This window comes from Chanodichthys erythropterus, chromosome 10, assembly GCF_024489055.1.
Source record: "Chanodichthys erythropterus isolate Z2021 chromosome 10, ASM2448905v1, whole genome shotgun sequence".
In the NCBI taxonomy this organism is placed as follows: Eukaryota; Metazoa; Chordata; class Actinopteri; order Cypriniformes; family Xenocyprididae; genus Chanodichthys; species Chanodichthys erythropterus.
Window position 1 is genome coordinate 14873689 of NC_090230.1, and position 23389 is coordinate 14897077.

Genomic DNA, 23389 nt, shown 5'->3' on the forward strand with positions numbered 1-23389 from the left:
CGCAACAGTCAGGTCATCATCCTGTGGGCTGCATTTGATTGGCTGTTCTTTGTAGGGATGTAAATTAAAAGGACAACCTCACATCTAAAAATGATGGCAGAACCATGCTGTTTTACATACACTGCTAGAAGAAGGTACAATTTTTGCACTTTTTTTCCCCTCACAGTGTATGGTACTTACCTTTCTTATCCCTGAAAAAAGAAAAACAAAAAAAAATCCCTCAAAGTTGCTTCATGTTTCAATGTTTCAAGTATGTGCCTCTGGGACAACACCTAATCCATAGTTCAAAGGTCATATTTTCCTTTCTGTCTGAGGTAATGTGACCTTTTACACAGTTGTGATAATCCAGAAAGACAATATACATAATAAACATTATTATTATGATGAATATTCAAATGTTTTAGAATGTAATTATTTTAGTTTATTTTATTCATTGTTTTTAAATGGTTAAGATCTGTTTATATTTGAGTTATGAATATACATTCATTTTATGATTTATAACATGAAAAATAATGTGAAGTGACATGTAGCCGAGTATGGTGTCCCATACTCAGAATTTGTGCGCTGCATTTCACCCATCCAAGTGCACACACAAACACACACACACACACACACACACACACACAATGAACACACACCCAGAGCAGTGGGCAGCTATTTTTTGCTGCTCTTCCCAGAGAATGATTGGGGGTTAGGTGCCACCTCAGTTGTGGGTAATAAGCATGGAAGAGAGTGCTGTTCATTCACTCCACCCACCTACATTTCCTGTTGGTTCTGAGACTCGAACCTGCAACCTTTGGTTTACAAGCTCTCTAACCATTGCCCCCATTATTAAATACACTACTTCTCTGACTTCACCAGATTGTTTTATTATTATTATTAAATAATTTTAATTATTATCAATTATAATTGTATTTATAATTATACTATACTTATTAGACTTCACCAGACTTGTATTATTATTGAATAATTTTCATTATGATCAATTATAATTTTATTTAATATTATACAACTTTGACTTCAGTTTCAATTGATTGACTGATTAATTGATTGATTGATTGATTGATTGATTGATTGATTGATTGACTGACTGACTGTCTTTAAAATATCTTATATAAGATTTAAATTACTTGATTTATTTATGAATGGTAAAGACCTGCTTGCATCCTGTTCTTGATTTTGGAGCTGTTTTGAGTCACACAAGAACAACTATCATCTCATCAGGCACAGTGTGTCCTCTCTTAAAGCAAGCACATCTCCATCAACTCTTATTTGAAGGCTGTTTCATCATTTGCCAAATAAAACTTGAGGCTGAAAAGGCCCATCCAACTTTGAAAGCTATCGTGATTTATGAGGAGTCATCTACTGTTTAGGCTGTAGCATTAAAAAAACATTTGTCATTCTCAGAGGGGATGTATCAAACGGGTTTTTGTTTAAATTTACCTGAGCCGTTTCTTTGTTTACCGTTCGTATAAGCAAGCACGGATGCAGTCATCAATTAAGGCACAATGTCATTTGTATGCAAGAAACTTTAAACAGGCATTAATGTCACAGTCGGATTCAGGTATTTGTCCACTGTGCTTACATCAAAGTTAGCAGTGTCAGGCACACGGTTCAAAGCATCAGCTGCCTTTTTAAATATCATTCACGTACCTCTCCACAAGAGACATAATTATGGCTAATTCCGACGTGGAGTTTCAATTTCAGGGAATGTTTGAAGGAAAACTCAAGGACAAAAAGTTCTCCTGTTTCACCTCCTCTTCTTCATCAATGTCTTTTCCTTATAAAAGCATTGTTTACTAAGACTAAAGCCCTTCTGAGACATCACAGTTAGGCAGAAATCAATGTCAAACTAAGAGGCTTTGAATATGCTGTGCAGATTTTCTGTAGCATTTCAGTTAAGCCCTAATGACTCAGGCAAGGACATCTGCTGCTTTACAAGAATGGCGGGAAAACCTGACACCCACATGAGATCACAACAGCAAACCACAACCATCCAATGAATTCCTGATGGACTAAATCAGATCCCACCCTACATTTTTACTTGTTCGAGATGCCATTTCACTCAGATATACGTCACAATAGGGAAGAAAGACCTGTCGTGTCCAAAAACTTAGGCTGCCTCTGAAATGGCATAGTCTCATGAGTAGTTACTTATTTAAGGAATTGCTTCACGATCGCTAAAAAAGTATGTTCTATAGGGTCATGTCAACTCAACCAGAGGTCCCCGGCTCAAATTTCTGATTTTGTTGATAGTTTTTCTGTAGAAAGACAAACATAAATAGTTATGAAAGCCAAAATTTTAAATGTCACAGATGTATATTTACTAAGTAATTCACTATTTTGTAGATGGGGGGAGCATAAAAAGTGGGAAAAGATGGTAAAAAAACAGACATTTACACATAAACTAAACACCAACCCCTACTTTCAGATGCCATTTTTCTTTTTTAGCTTAACTGTCACAGAATGAAGCACAGGATTGTGGGATATCAAAGGCAACAAAGGATTTATTTTGCTGCCTTAAAAAAAATCTATCAGATGATGGTATCTCAAGAGACAGGAAGTGAAGCTAACATTGGATTGATGCCTTTTGGAGTGCATCCTCCCAAAGCAGCATTTTTAAGGTTTCGGAACGCAGCCACACAAACTCACAACTTCTGTTTCATGGCAACTTTAAAAACACAAGAAGCAAAAAGATAGCCATAAGATAAATCAAAGTTCATCACAAGCAGCATTGCCACAAGTTAAGGTAAATAATACTAAATAAAGCTGCACACTCTCATACACATAAGCACAAAAACCATCATGGTAACACATGATGACACTACAATAATGCACGTAATCTATAAAGTATGAGAGGCTGCAACTTTCATGACGTAAACTTTCACTAAAGCCTTCCTTCCGCTGGAATAAATAGTCCCTGACTGTGAACAGCAACAGAAGTTACTTGATTATTTGAAGTTATTTGAAGTTATACTTGAAGTTATTTGATGTAGAAAAAAAACCCATCAAATTTACATCAATTTCTAAGAAGTCAATTTGATGTCCACACACTGATGTCCAATTAATGCACAAACCCGATTACAAAAAAGTTGGGACACTGTACAAATTGTGAATAAAAACAGAATGCAATGATGTGGAAGTTTCAAATTTCAATATTTTATTCAGAATACAACATAGATGACATATCAAATGTTTAAACTGAGAAAATGTATCATTTTAAGGGAAAAATAAGTTGATTTTAAATTTCATGGCATCAACACATCTCAAAAATGTTGGGACAAGGCCATGTTTACCACTGTGTGGCATCCCCTCTTCTTTCTATAACAGTCTGTAAACATCTGGGGACTGAAGAGACGAGTTGCTCAAGTTTAGGAATAGGAATGTTGTCCCATTCTTGTCTAATACAGGCTTCTAGTTGCTGAACTGTCTTAGGTCTTCTTTGTCGCATCTTCCTCTTTATGATGCGCCAAATGTTTTCTATGGGTGAAAGATCTGGACTGCAGGCTGGCCATTTCAGTGCCCGGATCCTTCTTCAACGCAGCCATGATATTGTAATTGATGCAGTGTGTGGTCTGATATTGTCATGTTGGAAAATGCAAGGTCTTCCCAGAAAGAGACAACATCTGGATGGGAGCATATGTTGTTCTAGAACTTGGATATACCTTTCAGCATTGATGGTGCCTTTCCAGATGTGTAAGCTGCCCATGCCACACGCACTCATGCAACCCCATACCATCAGAGATGCAGGCTTCTGAGTGCTGATAACAGCTTGGGTTGATCTTGTCCTCTTTAGTCCGGATGACATGGCGTCCAAGTTTTCCAAAAAGAACTTCAAATTTTGATTCGTCTGACCACAGAAGAGTTTTCCACTTTGCCACAGTCCATTTTAAATGAGCCTTGGCCCAGAGAAAACGCCTTCGCTTCGGGATCATGTTTAGATATGGCTTCTTTTTTGACCTATAGAGTTTAAGCCGGCAACGGCGAATGGCACGGTGGATTGTGTTCACCAACAATGTTTTCTGGAAGTATTCCTGAATCCATGTTGTGATTTCCATTACAGTAGCATTCCTGTATGTGATGCAGTGCCGTCTAAGGGCCCAAAGATCACAGGCATCCAGTATGGTTTTCCGGCCTTGACCCTTACACACAGAAATTGTTCCAGATTCTCTGAATCTTTTGGTGATATTATGCACTGTAGATGATGATAACTTCAAACTCTTTGCAATTTTTCTCTGAGAAACTCCTTTCTGATATTGCTCCACTATTTTTCGCCGCAGCATTGGGGGAATTGGTGATCATCTGCCCATCTTGACTTCTGAGAGGCACTGCCACTCTGAGAGGCTCTTTTTATACCCAATCATGTTGCCAATTGACCTAATAAGTTCCAAATTGGTCCTCCAGCTGTTCCTTATATGTACATTTAATTTTTCCGGCCTCTTATTGCTACCTGTCCCAACTTTTTTGGAATGTGTAGCTCTCATGAAATCCAAAATGAGCCAATATTTGGCATGACATTTCAAAATGTCTCACTTTCAACATTTGATATGTTATCTACTGTGAGTAAAATATAAGTTTATGAGATTTGTAAATTATTGCATTCCTTTTTTATTCACAATTTGTACAGTGTCCCAACTTTTTTGGAATCGGGTTTGTAAAAAAAAAAAATTGACATCAATTTTTTTTACTTTAATTTTACATCCACACACTAATGTCCAATACAATACCTCAGATATAAAAAGCTAACAGTAGGCTATAAACGGACTACAGCACACCATGGTCATGGATCAATGTCACCATCACCAAGCTTCCTCAAACTTTATTTAAAAAAAACAACTTTACTTAAAAACATGCTCACTGAATATGATCTGCACTGTGTATGAATACTTATTAAATTTTTCATGAGAAATGCTGTCCAAATGTCCTGTTTGTTATGATGACATCTAAAGTCATAGTAGTCCCTTTTAGCAATCTGTTAGCAACCACCATTTTTAAGACAAAGGTTTAAAAAATCAGTGGGTTATAACTGGTGTGTTTTATGTCATAGATCAAAACGTGAAAATATTTAGAGGCTTTGTTAACCACAGACCTTATTTCAGGTGATTTAGCAAAAACCCATTGACTTCGGGGCAATGGAACCAGAAGTCCTAAAATGCCAACTCGTTTCCGGAATTTGCATACAAAATCATGTCATCTCTGAGGTACCTTATTGATATTGGGGGGGGGGGGGGGGGGGGGGGGGGGAACATATGTCCGAAAAAAAACATATCTTATTGTGAAGACAACACAGCTATTGACCAATCAGAATCAAAGACAGGAACTAACCGTTATATAATAAACATTAACAACACAGGATAACATAAAACCCTAATGTACATAACTGATAAGAAAAAGCTTATTTCAGTGAAATACCACCAAATGTAAGCTGTCACACAAAGGGAATTCTGCAAATGTCAATTTATGGTTTTAAACTATAAATAATAAGATGACTTGTTCTTTTTCACTTCCAAAAAATATTCTACTGAAAAATTACATGAAATATCCCATTAGATCTATTACAGTCTTTAACGGTATAAAGGAACCTACCATTAGGCAGTTAACAGGTTTTTATTGTAGCATTTCTACGGTCTTTATTGTTTAAATTATGAATTTTTTTACAGAGCAGCATGACAGCACTGAAAAGTATTTAAGCTCAAGCAGCAGTAACCAGCATGCCTTGAATAAATCAACTGAAAAAAAATTCAGCTCACTTCATTTATTGACTGATAGGCTACTTTTCCCCCACACAAACAGTTTAAAGGCTCATGCGCCTGACCAAGTAGCTCTTTTCTGTCACTTTGATTTCATCTCAGAACAGACTGATGGCGTCTTATTGTGTCGCTGTCAAAAACCGTCTGTTCTCGGTTCGCTTCAGAATGGTTATTTTCAGCGATCCTATGACCTTGACTTGGTTCAAACCTCTTCTGCCTCTCGTATAGTCCACTCCTCAGCGAAGATGTCTTCTTAACAGGTTGTTGTCACATAGACGGCAAGAGCTCACATGCATTTGTGTACCACTTTGCTCTACTTTACATGCAATCCGTGTGGGCGCTTTAGCCATCTGGATGCACCAGCCCCTCAAACCTGTAGTTGTACAGAAGCCCGCAAGACAAATAAAAATAGAGCACAAAGTGTTTAGAAATGAAACATTCTTGCTCTGAAGTGCGAAATCTGTCATAGTTGAGTGCATGCATCAAGCTGCTCTTATGCCCTTGGCTTCAAAGCAAACGCACGACCCGAGCCAAACTCTGCAATGTGCTGAATCATATATTCAGTCCAGATGTAACATTATTAATCTAGCAGCTTTAGTGGGTTACAGGACTGAGAATGAATGTGAATCTTGCAGAGAAGCCCGGGTTCTAAGGTGGTGTTTGTGGGGGCGAAACATCCACAGTTTATGATATTAAAGGGTCAGTGATGAATAAGCATGTCTGACATGATAAAAAGGAGAACTCTTTAAAAGTGTCAACTTCCAATGTTTTCATACGTTTGAATACATTTCCAAAACGTAATCTTAATAATTTTTTTTCTAAAAAGAATGTCTTCAAACATAGCCTGTTTTTCAAGGTAAAATAAATACCATGACTTTTTAAAAAACATTATGTCATGAAGGGTTAGGCTACTCTGTAACCTTTTCATAAAATATCTAAAAAACATAATACTGCATATTGGCAAAGTAGATTTAAACACATAAACAATAATGAGCTTTATTTAATTTAGGTCCCCTTGGCCTTGACCTCTACCCACAATTCATGCTGTCCCAATTACATCTGCTTGAGAAATGCAAGTAATTTGTAGGGTGTAAAACAGAAAGTCTTTTTATAAAATACAAAAGTGAATCTAGTGATGAGGCGCCACCTGCTGGCCGAATGCTTATTTTATTTTGAATAAATATGAAGGAAACAGTTTAAGCTAAATATTTAAATGATCGATTTCCATATATAGGCTACATATAATGAATTCTGTGTGTGTAAAATAAGCAATAATTTTGTAGGTATTTTAAGAGCATGTCATTTGATATAAATAAATTGTATTTTATCTGCATTGTATACCCTGCCGCTTGATATAATTATCCGCACGGCCATTAAAAGCTCATCTCGATCGACTATTAAAATGAAAATCACTTTTCCGTCATCTGTCAGACAGCGATCAATTTGAGAAATGCCCTGACGTCATTACGTACAATACGTACGGCGCGCGCTTGATATATATGTATGAGCATTGACGTCATCGGTCTCTTCCTTGCCTGTGCCCAACGTGGCAGGAGGTGTAAAAAATTGGGTTCACCATTAAACGAATCCAAAAACATCAGGCAAAATGGTAAGTCGATATATGATCATATTTATTTTATGCGTTAATAGCCTTCTAAAGTTTCACTTTTTTGTCACGATTTAAGTGCTTGAATTTGACAACATTTCTGTACAAATGCTGATAAGAGTTTCAGAAGTGGCTCATTTTAATGAACTCCTGCCTAGTTCAGAAGATTATATGGACAATTAATGATGAAAAGAATTGTTAGATGAATTGATCTTTTCTAATTCATTGTTGGCTTGTAGTGAAATTGTGAGCCTGCATTACTTTACTTTTTACCCACTGTGCTGCCTGGCTTTGCTGCACTGATTTTTTTGTTTTTGCAAATAAAAGATTTGCATAAGATAATAAGTAAAAATATTTTAATGTTCACTCACATAAGATGAATACCCCAAACATTTCAGTCTTCTGAAATTTCATTCATTCTAGTGCCACCATTTTGAGATCACGTGAGCTATTAGCCAGTATTCAAGCCACTTTAAACTATATTCTTTTTACAGATACAAGTCACTACTTAGAAATGTTATAGGATTTAGTAGAGCAGATATAAATGGGACATTGACGAATAAGGTTTTTTAAAGTGTAAAAAAAACAAAACATAATGAAGATATAATTAAGTTTTAAGTGTTAACAATGAGATTGTGGTTTTTATAATAAATTAACACTGCTTTTGTCGTTTTTGTTTTTAAACGAGATGTACAATATTTGTCACAAAAAAAAGTCATTCGGTTTAACCAAAATTTTAGTTTTACCAAATGACAGTTGTGGTTAGACAGAATGATGATATCTTCAACGTTTACAAGTTTTTAAAACATTTTCCATATTTTATAGCGGTTGAGAACATGAATTTTTCAAATAGTTAAGATTTAGTTACTTTTGTCTCATGACCATGTGGTCCTTTGCAGGTGTCTGAATGATGTCACGTATTGACTGCATGACTTGAACCAGAATGGTCCCTTTATATTGGTTACTCTGAATGACATCAATGAAATTAATTTTTTCTTTATCATAACAAAGCAACGACTTCTACACATAACAAAATGGTATTAAAATTGAAATGTTATAAAATCATACCAGAATAATTAATATATTTGCATTTATAAGATATTTTTAATCACAAATGAAATGGCTGTATTGGCCTTTGGACGGTTAAACTGGATAACCTTTTGCCACTTAAATTATTAAAATACCTTTTGTATGTAGCAAAATATAATTAAAATCTTTTGGATTCAATAAAAGAGATTTAGTTGTACTACATTGCATGCTTTGGATGTCAAATCTGGTTTTTATTATAATTATTAAGGCAAAAAATTACCCGTCACATCATAGACTCAAATATAGATTTAATGTTGCTGTTACTACCTATGCTACCACAGTCTGTATATAATCCAAAACCATTGATCGTTCTGGCATAGTGTGCACATTAGGGAAAATATCCTTATTTAAATCTAGAAAAATGCATTATTTTGAAGTTCACCTGTTTTTAAATCCATAGGTGAACTTCACAGTGGACCAGATCCGTGGCATCATGGACAAGAAGTCCAACATCCGTAACATGTCTGTGATTGCGCACGTCGATCACGGCAAGTCCACTTTGACAGACTCACTGGTGTCAAAAGCTGGTATCATCGCCTCATCCCGTGCTGGTGAAACCCGATTCACGGATACAAGGAAGGACGAGCAGGAGCGTTGCATCACAATCAAGTCCACGTGAGTATTAAACATTCCTGCTCTAGTAAATGTGAATACTAAACATTCTCTGTCAATATCGTGACTCCTAAAATTTTAATCTCTAATGTACAAACATTAAAGGTGCCCTAGATTCAAAAATTGAATTTACCTCAGCATGGTTAAATGACAAGAGTTCAGTACATGGAAATGACATACAGTGAGTCTCAAACTCCATTGTTTCCTCCTCCTTATATGAATCTCATTTGTTTAAAACACCTCCGAAGAACAGGCAAATCTCAACATAACACTGACTGTTACGTAACAGTCGGGGTGTACGACCCCAATATTTGCATATGCCAGCCCATGTACCCAACATTATGAAAGGCATTAGACAAGGGCAGAACATCTGGATCTGTGGAGAGCTGAATCAACAGACTAGGTAAGCAAACAAGGACAACAGAAAAAATGGCAGATGAAGCAATAATAACTGACATGATTCATGATAACATGATATTTTTAGTGATATTTGTAAATTGTCTTTCTAAATGTTTCGTTAGCATGTTGCTAATGTACTGTTAAATGTGGTTAAAGTTACCATCGTTTCTTACTGTATTCACAGAGACAAGAGCCATTGCTAATTTCATTTTTAAACACTTGCAGTCTTTATAATTTATAAACACAACTTCATTCTTTATAAATCTCTCCAGCAGTGTGTAATGTTAGCTTTACCCACGGAGCACAGCCTCAAACTCATTCAGAATCAAATGTAAACATCAAAATAAACACTGTACTTGCGCGATTAGACATGCTGCATGACGAACACTTTGTAAAGATCCATTTTGAGGGTTATATTAGCTGTTTGAACTTTATGCTGTTAAAGGCAAGCGCATGCTCTTGGGGCAGGGAGCACCGGATTTTAAAGGGCCACACACCCTGAATCGGCTCATTTCTAATTATGCCCCAAAATAAGCAGTTAAAAAAAATGAATAAAAAAAAAATCTATGGGGTATTTCAAGCTGAAACTTCAGACACATTCAGGGGACACCTTAGACTCATATTACATCTTTAAAAAAAAAAAAAAAAAAAGTTCTAGGGCACCTTTAAAAATTAAGTGCGTGTGTGTGAACACTATGAGAGATTGACTTCATCACTGTTTGCCCCTACAGTGCCATCTCCATGTACTATGAGCTCAGTGACAATGATTTGGCCTTCATTAAACAATGCAAAGATGGCTCAGGCTTTCTCATTAACCTGATTGACTCCCCTGGGCATGTTGACTTCTCTTCAGAGGTTACAGCTGCACTGCGTGTCACCGATGGAGCATTGGTGGTGGTAGATTGTGTATCTGGTAATTTTTTTTTTTTTTTTTTTTTTTTTTTTTTTTTTTTTTTGACCGTAGGGTAGAAAATTTGAGAGGACTAATTACTTGCATTCTGAAATGTTGATTGATTCTGTGGAATATTTGAAACGTCAAATTGACATATTGCCCATGCAGGTGTGTGTGTGCAGACAGAGACTGTGCTCCGACAGGCCATTGGTGAGAGGATAAAGCCAGTATTGATGATGAACAAGATGGACCGTGCCTTGCTGGAGCTACAGCTGGGCCCTGAAGAGCTTTACCAGACCTTCCAGCGCATTGTTGAGAATGTCAACGTGATCATCTCCACTTATGGTGAGGATGAGAATGGACCCATGGGCAATATTATGGTGAGTGCCTTATAGCTCGTTCATGGGACCTTTTAAGATTGAGATATTTAGGACAGTCAATCTTAAATTAAACCCAGGGATATCACAGAAGCATAAGTTCTTTAAAAATAATTTACTTTTAACATCCTGCTCTTAGATTGATCCAGTTGTCGGTACTGTTGGCTTTGGGTCTGGACTGCATGGATGGGCCTTCACTTTGAAGCAGTTTGCTGAGATGTATGTAATGAAGTTTGCTGCCAAAGGTGAAGCCCAGCTGGGACCAGTTGAGCGGTGCAAGAAAGTGGAGGACATGATGAAGAAGCTTTGGGGAGACAGGTGACAAATTACGACTGACAAGAACAACCCAACTGAATGTAATGTAGTTTCTTTATGTAACATGTGTGGCCATTGCTTGCAGGTACTTTGACCCAGCTTCTGGCAAGTTCAGCAAGTCTGGCACCTCACCAGATGGCAAGAAGCTTCCCAGGACTTTTGCTCAACTGATCCTGGACCCGATTTTCAAAGTGAGTAATCTGCACTGAGGTGGCAATGTTATATTTGTTATTCAAGCCATTAATGATGATTTAAACATTCTTCACTTTGACCTGATTTTCTTGATGAAAAATCTGTCTGATATGGCTGTTGTGAACTCCATAGATTTGTCTGCCATGTGCATATAGAAATTATATAGAGTTATAACTTATACCACTGTAGATATTTGATGCCATCATGAACTTCAAGAAGGAGGAAACTGCTAAGCTGATTGAGAAGCTGGACATTAAGCTAGATGCTGAGGACAAGGAGAAGGAGGGCAAGCCCCTTCTGAAGGCTGTGATGCGTCGCTGGCTGCCGGCAGGAGAAGCTCTACTTCAGATGATCACCATCCATCTACCCTCACCGGTTACTGCTCAGAAGTACCGCTGTGAGCTGCTATATGAAGGACCTGGAGATGATGAGGCTGCCATGGGTATGTTGTGCTCCTAGAATATGGAAACTGGAGAATTAACAATAATGAAAGTTACTTTAATCAGTGATTTGTTAAAGTTTAAATCTGTTTTCTCAGGCATCAAGAACTGCGACCCCAAAGCACCTCTCATGATGTACATCTCTAAGATGGTTCCGACCTCTGATAAAGGTCGTTTCTATGCCTTTGGTCGTGTCTTCTCTGGCTGTGTGTCCACTGGCCTGAAAGTTCGCATTATGGGCCCAAACTTCACTCCTGGAAAAAAAGAAGATCTTTACCTCAAACCCATTCAAAGGTTGGTTTTTAAAACCGCTATGTCACACAACAGAACTATTAGTTAAGATGGAGAACCACTTATTGGAAATGCCTTGCCTGTTTTTGTATCTTTCAGGACCATTCTGATGATGGGCCGCTACGTTGAGCCCATTGAGGATGTACCCTGTGGTAACATTGTGGGTCTGGTAGGTGTGGATCAGTTTTTGGTAAAGACTGGAACAATTACAACTTTTGAGCAAGCTCACAATATGCGTGTGATGAAGTTCAGTGTCAGTCCTGTGGTGAGAGTGGCAGTAGAGGCCAAGAACCCTGCTGACCTCCCTAAACTGGTGGAAGGGTTAAAGCGTCTGGCCAAGTCAGATCCCATGGTGCAGTGCATCATTGAAGAGTCTGGTGAGCACATCATTGCTGGAGCTGGTGAGCTTCATTTGGAGATTTGCCTGAAGGACCTTGAAGAGGACCATGCCTGCATTCCCCTCAAGGTACTGTTGACTCATCTCGAGTTGCACAATTGGGGTGATATAATATTCTTTCAGTTGTTAATAAGCTGCTGTTCTTTGCAGAAATCAGATCCAGTTGTGTCCTACAGAGAGACTGTAAGTGATGAGTCCAAACAAATGTGCCTTTCCAAGTCCCCAAACAAGCACAATCGTCTCTTCATGAAAGCCCGTCCTCTGTCCGAGGGTCTTCCAGAAGATATTGATAAGGGTGAGGTCACTGCCAGGCAGGAGATGAAGGCCCGTGCTCGTTACCTTGCTGATAAGTACGAGTGGGAAGTCACTGAAGCTCGTAAGATCTGGTGCTTTGGCCCTGATGGAACTGGTCCCAACATCTTGGTGGATGTGACCAAGGGAGTCCAATACTTGAATGAGATCAAGGATAGTGTGGTGGCTGGATTTCAGTGGGCCACTAAAGAGGTAAGAAGCAAGCTAATTTAAATGCTGCTCATTTTTAACCAAGAGCATTCGCTCATGTTTCTTGAAGGCCAAGGTCACCTTACTGGAACTCTTGAGTCATGAAGACCTTTATTAGCTGGTGTTTAATTGGGGCTAAATTTTGCAAGAAGGTGGCCCTTCTGGTCGAATACATCCTTGGTTTAGTTGTTCTGAGTAGTTCTGTTAGGTTTAGTCCTGACGCGGTTCATAAAAGTGTTATGCTTTTTAGGGAGTGTTGTGCGAGGAGAACATGCGTGGTATTCGCTTTGATGTTCATGACGTGACCCTGCACACTGACGCAATCCACCGTGGTGGTGGCCAGATCATTCCCACAGCCCGCAGAGTGCTTTACGCCTGTCAGCTCACAGCTGAGCCCAGGCTTCTTGAGCCTGTGTATCTGGTCGAGATTCAGGTATGCCAGAGGTCATGCATGAAAGCCTAGTTTCCCTTTTGGTGTTTACCATACTTGTCATAATTGTACTTTCTTCCATCCATCTACAGTGCCCAGAATCAGTTGTTGGTGGCATCTACGGTGTACTGAACAGGAAGCGTGGGCTTGTCTTTGAGGAGTCCCAGGTTATGGGAACACCAATGTTTGTGGTCAAAGCCTACCTGCCTGTCAACGAGTCATTTGGTGAGTGAAGCAGAAATACCTTTTTATTGTCTTCTCCCTTCAACGTGCTTTAAGTTACAAGGCCTAAACTGTCATCTTTACACAGGTTTCACAGCTGACCTTCGCTCCAACACATCCGGCCAAGCTTTCCCACAGTGTGTGTTTGACCATTGGCAGATCCTGCCTGGAGACCCCATGGATGCTAGCTCCAAGCCTGCCCAGGTTGTGGCTGACACACGAAAACGCAAGGGGCTCAAAGAAGGCATTCCAGCTTTAGACAACTACTTGGACAAATTGTAGCTTTACTTGGAGAGTTGCATTCCTCTTTCTCCCTCTTACAGAGGGACCAAACAAGAACACTATACGAGATTGTTTACATTAATTCAAACCATAAAATGACCATCGTTTCTAAGATGAGCTGTGCATGCATCTTTATTATGGACCAACAAGCTAATGGTGGCTTTTCTCAGTTCCTAGTGGAATTTCAAGTTGATGTTTTGTGCTAAAACTCAAATGTAATGAATTGCAAAATGTATATTTAAACTATATATTTTACAATTTATGTACTGTGTACATAGCCTGTATACTAACATGAATATTCTGTACTTGCTGTAATATTAAAAAAATATTAGCTATCTACCTCCAAGTTTAAATGCTTTTCTGGAAAACTTGTTTGGAAGTGTTTCTCTGCAAGACTGAAATATAAAGCAAACTTGATCAGCAATGCAATGTTTCTTGGTTTTTGTTTTGCTTGACAAGTGGTTAGGTTTTGATATGCTTTATGTGGGTATGTGGGTATAATATGTAATTGCTTTGTGTTCAGCAATTATAAGCTGTCTTTAGTTAACCTTTCAAATTAATGCATGCATTTGTTCTAGGATTTTAGCCAGGCTAAATATAATTTGATGCATGAAAATGGAGTAATGTAGTCTTCAATAGGTTAATAGGGATGGGCATTTTTCCAAAATATTGTATTCGAATATTTGGGCTCGTAAAAAACGAATATTCGAATACATCATTTATAAGCTTACATTAAATTAAGGTTTTCTTTTAGTTCAAAGCATTTTAACAATATATGCAAACAAAAAAATATAAAGAAAAGCTTTAAGCTCAAGCAGCGCGAATGGGAAAAACTTAAAGCAGACAGCGCCAGTTATCGTACAAAACGTAACGTGCATAATACACTCGAGTCAGTATATGGTTATCGTGTTTATATTGTTTCACATGTTCATGTTGAGAAAAACTATCCACATGATCGGGTGAGAAAACGAGCTGCGCTGACAGACGTTGCAGTGACATAATGCATAACGGTATGCTAAGTTTCTAACAGCAGCACTTCGAAGTTTTCGTTTTCTGCTCGTAAATATGTCTTCCTCGACGAAACATAAAGGAAACATATGTCTCAAAATCACTTTGCTATCATAAGTTATCTTTTTGGCTCACTCGGGGATAACTTACAATTGCGCTTACCTGTCGTGAATGCAGTGATGGACAGCTGTCTTTCCTCATTCGACGGCTGTTTTGATGTGCTTTCTCATTATGGTGGTGATGTTATGATAACTCCGTTTCATTCATTCATTTGATCAAAAGTAAATTTTGTAAGTTCATTTTCATCTAAGTAATTCCAAACTTCGTGAGGCAGATGACAACATTTTGTGACGATCAAATAAAATAAACTTGTTAAACACGCTCCACAGCGCCACCCGGTTTATTATAACTGCGGTTTTAGTGCTAGGATTTAAGATCGAATATTCGACTATTTGTGCACACCCCTACTGTTTAACTAATTGAATGTACTGTTTTGTTTCTCCCATTTCTGCCAAGTTAAAGGGTTAGTTCACCCAAAAATGAAAATTCTGTCATTTATTACTTTCCCCTCATCACGTTCCACACCCTTCGTTAATCTTCGGAACACAAATTAAGATATTTTTGTTGAAATCCGATGTCTCCCTGAGGCCTGCATAGGGAGCAATGACATTTCCTCTCTCAAGATCCATAAAGGGATTTTAAACGACTTGTTTAGTGACGGACGATTTTAAAACATTGCTTCAGGAACCTTCGGAGCACAAATGAATCAATGTATCGAATCTGCTGTTCGGAGCGCCAAAGTCACGTGATTTCAGCCGTTGGCAGTTTGACACGTGATTTGAATCATGATTCGATACACTGATTCATTTGTGCTCCGAAGCTTCCTGAAGCAGTGTTTTGAAATCGGCCATCACAAAATAAGTTATTTTGGGGGTTTTTTGGCACACCAAAATATTCTCGTCGCTTTATAATATTAATATTGAGCCACTGTACTCACATGAACTGATTATGTTTTTAGTACCTTGATGGATCTTGAGAGAGGAAGTACCTTTGCCATCTATGCAGGCCTCATGGAGCCATTGGATTTCAGCTTAATTTGTGTTCCGAAGATGAACGAAGGTCTTACGGGTGTGGAACGTCATGAGGGTAAGTTTTTGGGTGAACTAACCCTTTAAAGTCTACTCTTGAATAAGGTCCATTAGTTAAAATTGATTGAATGCCAATTCTAATTCATGCCGCCTGTTAAGGCAATCACTTTATTAGTACATATTTAACGTCAAAGTATTAAACTTTAAGCACTCCCAATTGTCCCACACATTTGTGATGGGAACAAGAATAGGCAAATATGACTGGTGCGTTGGTTTCAAAGTAGTCTGACTTGGTGGGCAAAAATACCTACAGATTTTCAAGAAGAAACCTGAGATTCAACTTTTTTTTTTTTAAAGACCAAGTCGCCAAAGAAACATTCTAACAAGTTTTGCATAAACAAATGCCACTCACAAATATTAAATTGTTATTATTAACTTTTGTGTATGCTGCATAAATTGATCCATTGTGACCCAAACTAGGGGTGCAGACTTTAATTAAATATACAGAAACAAGACAAGGACATTATATTTACAGCGCTTACAAGGTAAGCATTGGTACATTCATGAAGCTGTTTCCTGTTCATTTTCCTTATATCAACATTTCAAGAAAATATTCAAATTCTGTAACAGAAATGTGTTCAGTATTTCACTGCAGTCAATACTTAGAGATTTCATACATAGTGGCATTGTGAATGCAAGTGCTCTTATGGTTTATCACTATTAACAAGGTGGGGGACTATCTTAAAACAACACCATATAAACATCTACTGATCACACTGCCATCAAAAAAAATCGAGTTTCACCTCTATCAAGGGGTGCAGGCCACTCAAAATGGGTACATAACAGTCAGTTTTAGATTGAATCGAAGTCTTAAGATGTAGTGTACTTTCCCCAAACTTGCCGTTGCGCCTGGAGCTGAAGTGCATCAGTGCGATTTGAAGGACTGATAAGTTGAACAATCAAGGGTCAAACATGGGACCAAAAGAAACACCTCTTGTCAACATTCAAATAAAACGGACAAATGAGAGTTAATGCACTGTACCTGTAGTAGATCATTGCAATGACAGAGTTCAGCTATTCATTAATTAGCAATGAAATTGGCTGGTCATAACATCAAAGTGGTACTACGAGGTGCTACTTGGGAAGAAACAGAAACTGTACCCTAAGTACACTTTGAAGGACTGAATTCTCATGCTTCAAATCTTAAAAACAAAAGCCTTTAGAAATGAGAGATCAGTATTTGGTCACCAGTCTACATAGACCAGTGAATTGGCCACAAAATGCTATGCAAGAGTCTTCAATCATGAGATGTTTCTGCTTGGTCATTATGTGTAGAAAATGACCTCTGGGATTTGTCCATCCTCTACGGAAGTGCCGTTGTTGTTGCCTGCAGCGTAGCAGAATGTAAAGCAGGTCTTGGTACCAGTAGCGGGGGCTTCATGTGTGACTTTACGCATCCCCTTGGTCCCATAATGAGAGTCTGGTCCCTGCAAAAGCATGAACCCATCAAAAGTTCATTTCAAATTCATATGAATGATTGACAATTTACTTAACTAATTATAATTAAGCGTATTCTTTGGTAACAGAGGGATTTTAAGGGATCAAAAGGTGTGGTCAAGCAGGCAAAAAAAAGCTTTCTGTAGGTCAAAATGGCAAATTTGCTTGACAAACTTGAACCCAATGCAGAATCTTCATGGGGAAATCATTTGCCTTCATGGAATGGATTCCTATTGAAATTACTGGATTTTGACAACGAACCATGATTTGCCACTTGCTATTGCATGTCGGTGGCATGTGGTATTTATAATAGCATATAAATGCCCTAAAAGCTAATAGACAAGGAAACTCCAATTCTGAGTCCGTTTTACCTTGAGGGTGGCGCAAGCAATGTAGTTGACGCTGGGAAGAATTTCCACAGGCTCCTTGAACATGACTCGGAAGGTACTGGCTGTTCCATCACAACTGAAGCCTGTGTCGTTCTGACCGAGAACGGTGTTGCTGTCTGTATGTATGATCTACATTAGAGGAAAACATGCACCATTACCACATTTTCGTATTTAAGCACAAAAAAAAAAAAAAAAAGTAATTGCACAGCAAGACTTGCAGCATAAAATCTGATTCTTATTACAGCCTATTCTAGCCAAGAACCAAGATTCGTAGGCTTGAAATGAAAATTATTGAAAATGCTTGCTTCTCACCTGGATGTTGACCTGATAGTCAGTTGGCCCATGTATGGACCCATAGAGTCCAAATCCCACCACAAATATTCTGCGGTTTACTGAAAACCTGTAAGGAATTTAAATACAAGCATACAACAGTTATTAGCATTTAGCTTGTATATCAGGTTAAAAAAAAAGAAAAAAATGGGTAGAATCAGCTCCACAAGTTCTCTTTCAACATCTCAGCACTTTGTCAGTCAATGGTTTTAAAAACACACGCTTACCGGATGCGGTCACTGGTTCCGCTGTACCCCCAGCGGCTCTCCACCTGACTGAAACGTGTGATGCTGCACTCTTTCCCCCGGAGGCAACAGCGAGGTCGGTCAATAAACTCCACATGTGGTTTCGGATTGACCGTAAAATGCAGGAACAAACTGACCACCTCCCGATCTGTGAGTATACCAGACTGTGCTGGACCTATATTACACACATACACAAGGTTTAGCACTACGGCTATTGCCACTCGGGAATAGACTGGGTAAACCGAGCCTGATCTGCCGGCGATTTGATTTCGCCAGGCAACTCAGTCTGGAATCCCATACATTCATTTCTACTGCTTCTGTTACACTTTTGCGGGAACCAATCACAGACTGGCTTATCCACCTTGCTCGCTATTGGCGGGTATAACACGATGACGATAGAGAAGCGACAGCAAGCATGACCGTCAATCCAATTCCTTTTAACCTCTCGACAATGCTGAATGACTTCTTTAGTTTAGCAAGCAAATCGCTCGAGTGGGTGTAAATACCACTCACTTTCATGTTTTTTTTTTTTTGCACAACCTGCAAAAATCGCTCAATGCCATTGCTGCTTCTGCAAACCGCTGATCAATGCTACAAACCAAAACAAACTAAACCTGTCTGGAGTTTTCGCGTCGCTCTGCAAAGTACGTCACCCGGATCGCCGATCTGATTGGTTGAAGGACTATCCAATTGCGTGAATAATGCTCGTTGATCACGCCTCTTGTGCAGTAGAAAATACATACAGACTCCCCAGACCAATGTTCAATTTTAAATTGAGCTTGGTCTGGTGATAGCCAGACAAACTCGGGAAGTCTGTTAGCTTAGACCAGGGGTGTCAAACTCAGCTCCTGGAGAGCCACTGTCCTGCAGAGTCTACTTAAAGGGATAGTTCACCCAAAAATGAAAATTTGCTGTTAATTTACTTCAGGCCATCCAAGATGTAGTTGACTTTTTTTTTTCTTCAGTAGAAGATTTTTAAATTTTTAGCTGAAACCATGGTCCTCTGTAATTCATATAATTGAATTCAATGGGTGTCATCACTTTGAGATTCATGCAGACAAAACAAAATTAATATCCGCGGCGCCTGGTGATACATTGAGGTCTTAAGAAGCTAAACGATCGGTCTATGCAAGAAACTGAACATTATTTACAACATTTTTACCTCTAATCCACAGCCTTGGCAAACGGTCCTGAGCGCGTTCACGACAGTTTGGAGCGCAAGCTTTGTCACAATGTCGTATGCGCAGGAGCGACCTCACACATGAGCTGATGCTGTTTGTTTACTACAGAGAGGACGGACGTGTGTTCACAGCAGTACGAACGTCTAAAGCTGTTTAAAAATACCGGTCATCACAATGGAAAAGTCAATCTTCCCGAGTGAGATTGTGCAAGTAAATTTATTTTTAAATCAGTTGCAACAATCAGGATAAACACGGTTAAGTACCATTTTGATGACTGGTATACAACACTCGCCCTCCCTCTCTGTAGTAACAAAAAGCATCAGCTCATGTGTGAGGTCATGCCCTTGCATTCTGTGTGTCATTATGCGACAGGAAGCTTGAGCTCCAGACTGTTGTGAATGCACTCAGGATTTTTTGCCAAGGCTGTGAATTAGAGGTAAAAATAATAGCTTCTTGCATAGGCCGATGGTTTCACTTCTCAAGACCTCAATGTATCATCAGGGGCCACGGGTATTAATTTTGTTTTGAATCTCAAAGTGACGGCACCCATTGACTTCCATTATATCAATCACAGAAGACCACAGTTTCAGCTTCTTTACTGTTCTACTGAAGAAGAAAAAAAAAGTCACCTACATCTTGGATGGCCTGAGAGTGAGTAACTTAACAGCAAATCTTCATTTTTGGGTGAATTATCCCTTTAAACACACCTGAACCAGCTAATCAACATCTTCAGGATTACTAGAAACTTCAAGGCAGGTGTTTTGGAGCAGATTGGAGTTACACTCTGCAGGACAGTGGCCCTCCAGGAGAAGCTTAGACTATCAGATCCACTTTTGAGAAAAGCATTCAGGAAATTTTGTTTTATAACTGTAATAATTCCCACAATACAAATACTTTGATTACAGTTAATAAATCGACAACAAGGTAAACTGACATTAAGGATTTGATGAAAATTACCTGCTGCAAACTCTTCAATAGTCATGAGCGGGAAGCGAATAAGGGAAAGTGCTTTTCCCAACACTCGACGCTTGTTCTCCGGCGTGGGCTGTAACTGTTGCCTTTGGGCCTCAGCGTCCGCCCAACGTACCGCAGCCCCGAAGAGACGCACTTCCCGTACACCCAGCGTGTCTCTCTCCAAGACTGCCACGAGGGTGTCTGCACAGGAGGGAACATAAAACGGTCTATTTCTAACTCACTTTTCTGATTGTATTTTGTTGTGATATTTGAGCAGTTGATACTTAAGAGCAATACCAAGGTCAATATCTGTGAAGCCCTCGGCGGCTAGTGCATCAGCTGTGTTCTTGTCGATATTTTCTAAGCAGAGACTAGCCAGCTGGGGCTCGTCAAAAAGCCGTGCCTGAAAGCAAAAGGAACCATGTTTTAATATAATCTATAATAGATTGTGCACAAAAGCAGACCACGAACACACTCAATAAGCTCGAGGCTCGGTTTGCTAAAATTTGAAAAGAGGCTGTCAAACATGGGAACTAAAGATGGCCGTGGGAATGAACTTGAAATAAAGGTGGCGTTCAATATGTCAGTTCCCAGTGTCAACATGAAATCAGACTGTGATTACCTGGGTGAGCAACATAAACGCATTGTCAGCACGTAGATTTTTCTTCAAGAATTCGACGCAGTGGGCCTCGAGTGCAGGTACTGCGTACTTTTTGGCTGTGTACAGTGTGGTCATAACGGTCTCTGGTCCAATTTGCACTTCATCGGAGTATAAAAATCTGTATTTACAAAATGAAAAGAAAAAAAAAAAATTATAGACTGACAGATTCACAGAAAGACATATAACTAAGCTACAAGACAATCTGTCAGATGGATTAGATACCCTGACAGACAGATAGATTGATAGAGGACTACAGAATGACAGACAGACAGAAAGTCAAAACGATAGACTAGATCGATCAGAACATTGGGCAGACAGATATAAATAGACAGAATGACAGACATTATTGATCCCTGTTTAATAGTGGTATGAGACTACTTCTGTCCACAGAGTCTATTTTAAAATTCTGGTTTATTTTCCCCTTGACAAACATTTACCATGGTAATGATTTCCACCAAAATATCAATGATCAATAATTTTAAACTATCAAAGAACCCAAAAGCTTCTCGCACTGTTGTAGGAGACTGGTAGCAACAGTAACTGTATGATATATTGGCGCAAACCACTGGTATATATCATGAAAAATGTTTGTAAGGGTCTGCTGACTGCAGTTAAATGGCAGAGGGCACCTGAAGGACGTTACGACAACAGGGGTCAACACACAGAAGAGCAGTACAGAGCATTAAACGTGCAGCGAAGCATTACGCGGCCCATTCTTACTTGAGAAGGGCTAGAAATGCAGCCGGTTCCACATCTGGCAGTTCAATTTCGGTCGACGTTGTTGCCATGCCACCGTTGAACATGGCATCAAAGACGGCACTTCCCACAGCGAGAGCAAATCTGCGAAGAGCAACGGGATCGGGCTGTAAATACGGCCATTTGAGGAATAAATATGGATTTATCCTCGCCGAAACAAATACTTTAATTTATTAATCGAGCGGGAGAGTTTGGCATTAGCTTTTTTATTGCAATATACAAAGTAATTAAAAAAATGACTCCAAATAAAACATACAAACATACCGCTATTCATCCCTACCTGTGCGCTGGAATGCGCTGCACTCCCATTCCCTTCCCAACCAAAAAATGGACGTCACTTAGCACTTCGTTGTTAAACAAAAATGCAAACCTTTCTTTCACTGTACTTTTTGTCGCTTGCCAGTTGTAGACCGGCTCTCGATAAACCAAAACCGAAGCCGGGCTGCTTGGAAGCGAGGGGACGGCGGCGGACGCATCGGCGGATGCGGTAGACGCGGACGAAGATGATGATGATGATGTCGCCGTCATGTTTGACGCAGCGCCTGAAGTCGCTCCGCTCTGACCGACCGACTGCCGGGAAGGGTTCTGCGCGCTCGGCGTGCTTCTCAACGCAGTCTCGGCGCCTCCGCCGTTTTCCGGGCCTGATTGGGGGTTCGAATTCCCCGCGCTCCGGTTAATCCCCCCGACTGCACCCATGGATCCCCCGTTGCTCGCGGGTGAAGAATGGGCGCTGTTGCTCGGCGGTGCATTGCCAAGTGGCCCCGAATTAGACAAGTTTAGACATGAGGATCGGCTATTGCTTTCACCCGCAGCCATCTTGGATGGTGAACACTGCAGGCTTTGCTGGAATAAACATACACAACAGCGCATAACCAGAAATACTGGCCAAATGACTGCCTTCCCACAAGAGACTTGAACATCATCGAACCCCTTTTTAATTAGTTTGGCCTTCCTGTCTGTAATTAATTTTAGTTTTCATGCTCAGGATGTGACAGTTTTATTCTCTAGCTGACGATTTATTGGAGAGGAGGCAGGTGTTCTTGGAAATTTCTTATTTTAGAAAGTGTAAAGTGTGGAAAGTGGCATGAAACTGAGAGCAACTTTTCCCACATGTCACAAATTAAGTGTTTTAATTCAGTTAAACCATATGAAGCCGATAACAGTTACTAGAAGTGTGTGAATAGCAGGCTGCAATTCTACAGGTTCTTGACTCACATCCGTTTTTTCTTTATTTTTTACCTGGTTTTTATTTTAATATTATATTTATATTCAATAAATATCATTTTGTTTTCTTTTATAGAATCTATTATGAGAATACCTATAACTTCGAAGGTCACCACAGTAATGCAAAAAAAAAAATATCCCACAAACCTGCATATATATATAGATATTTTAAATTGTGATTTAGGTCAAATCTTAAATTTGAAGGAAAAAATGTGTGTGTGTGTATATATATATATATATATATATATATATATATATATA

General features: G+C 39.1%; 2 protein-coding genes and 1 non-coding gene across 7 annotated transcripts; 2 read left to right on the forward strand and 1 right to left on the reverse strand.

The window, feature by feature from the left end:
- Positions 1-7270: 7270 nt before the first annotated feature.
- Positions 7271-14213, forward strand: LOC137029152 (elongation factor 2b-like). 2 transcript variants are annotated; one of them, XM_067398679.1, is made up of 13 exons: positions 7271-7359; positions 8846-9060; positions 10188-10369; positions 10517-10728; positions 10865-11043; positions 11126-11231; positions 11422-11674; positions 11771-11966; positions 12063-12429; positions 12511-12864; positions 13112-13294; positions 13384-13516; positions 13602-14213. In XM_067398679.1, exons 1-13 carry the CDS (start codon positions 7357-7359, stop codon positions 13793-13795), a joined length of 2577 nt encoding a protein of 858 aa, XP_067254780.1. In that variant the 5' UTR covers positions 7271-7356; the 3' UTR covers positions 13796-14213. The 2 variants fall into 2 exon arrangements, with proteins under 2 accessions (XP_067254780.1, XP_067254781.1); XM_067398680.1 differs by lacking the exon at positions 7271-7359 and adding an exon at positions 9311-9460 and having other exon boundaries at positions 8933-9060.
- Positions 11280-11343, forward strand: LOC137029775 (small nucleolar RNA SNORD37). Its single transcript, XR_010896338.1, has one exon. It is a non-coding gene; the product is annotated as a small nucleolar RNA SNORD37 (small nucleolar RNA).
- Positions 14214-16019: 1806 nt separating the features above from the next.
- On the reverse strand, positions 16020-23094 carry btbd2a (BTB (POZ) domain containing 2a). Of its 4 annotated transcripts, none has more exons than XM_067398681.1 (9): positions 22185-23094; positions 21869-21988; positions 21110-21266; positions 20785-20890; positions 20491-20688; positions 18335-18527; positions 18090-18177; positions 17760-17906; positions 16020-17378 (listed from the first exon to the last, which is right to left on the reverse strand). In XM_067398681.1, the coding sequence occupies exons 1-9, from the start codon at positions 22772-22774 to the stop codon at positions 17217-17219; spliced, it is 1761 nt and encodes a 586-aa protein (XP_067254782.1). In that variant the 5' UTR covers positions 22775-23094; the 3' UTR covers positions 16020-17216. The 4 variants fall into 4 exon arrangements, with proteins under 4 accessions (XP_067254782.1, XP_067254783.1, XP_067254784.1 ...); XM_067398682.1 differs by having other exon boundaries at positions 22275-23091; XM_067398683.1 differs by lacking the exon at positions 21869-21988 and having other exon boundaries at positions 22185-23092.
- Positions 23095-23389: the final 295 nt, after the last annotated feature.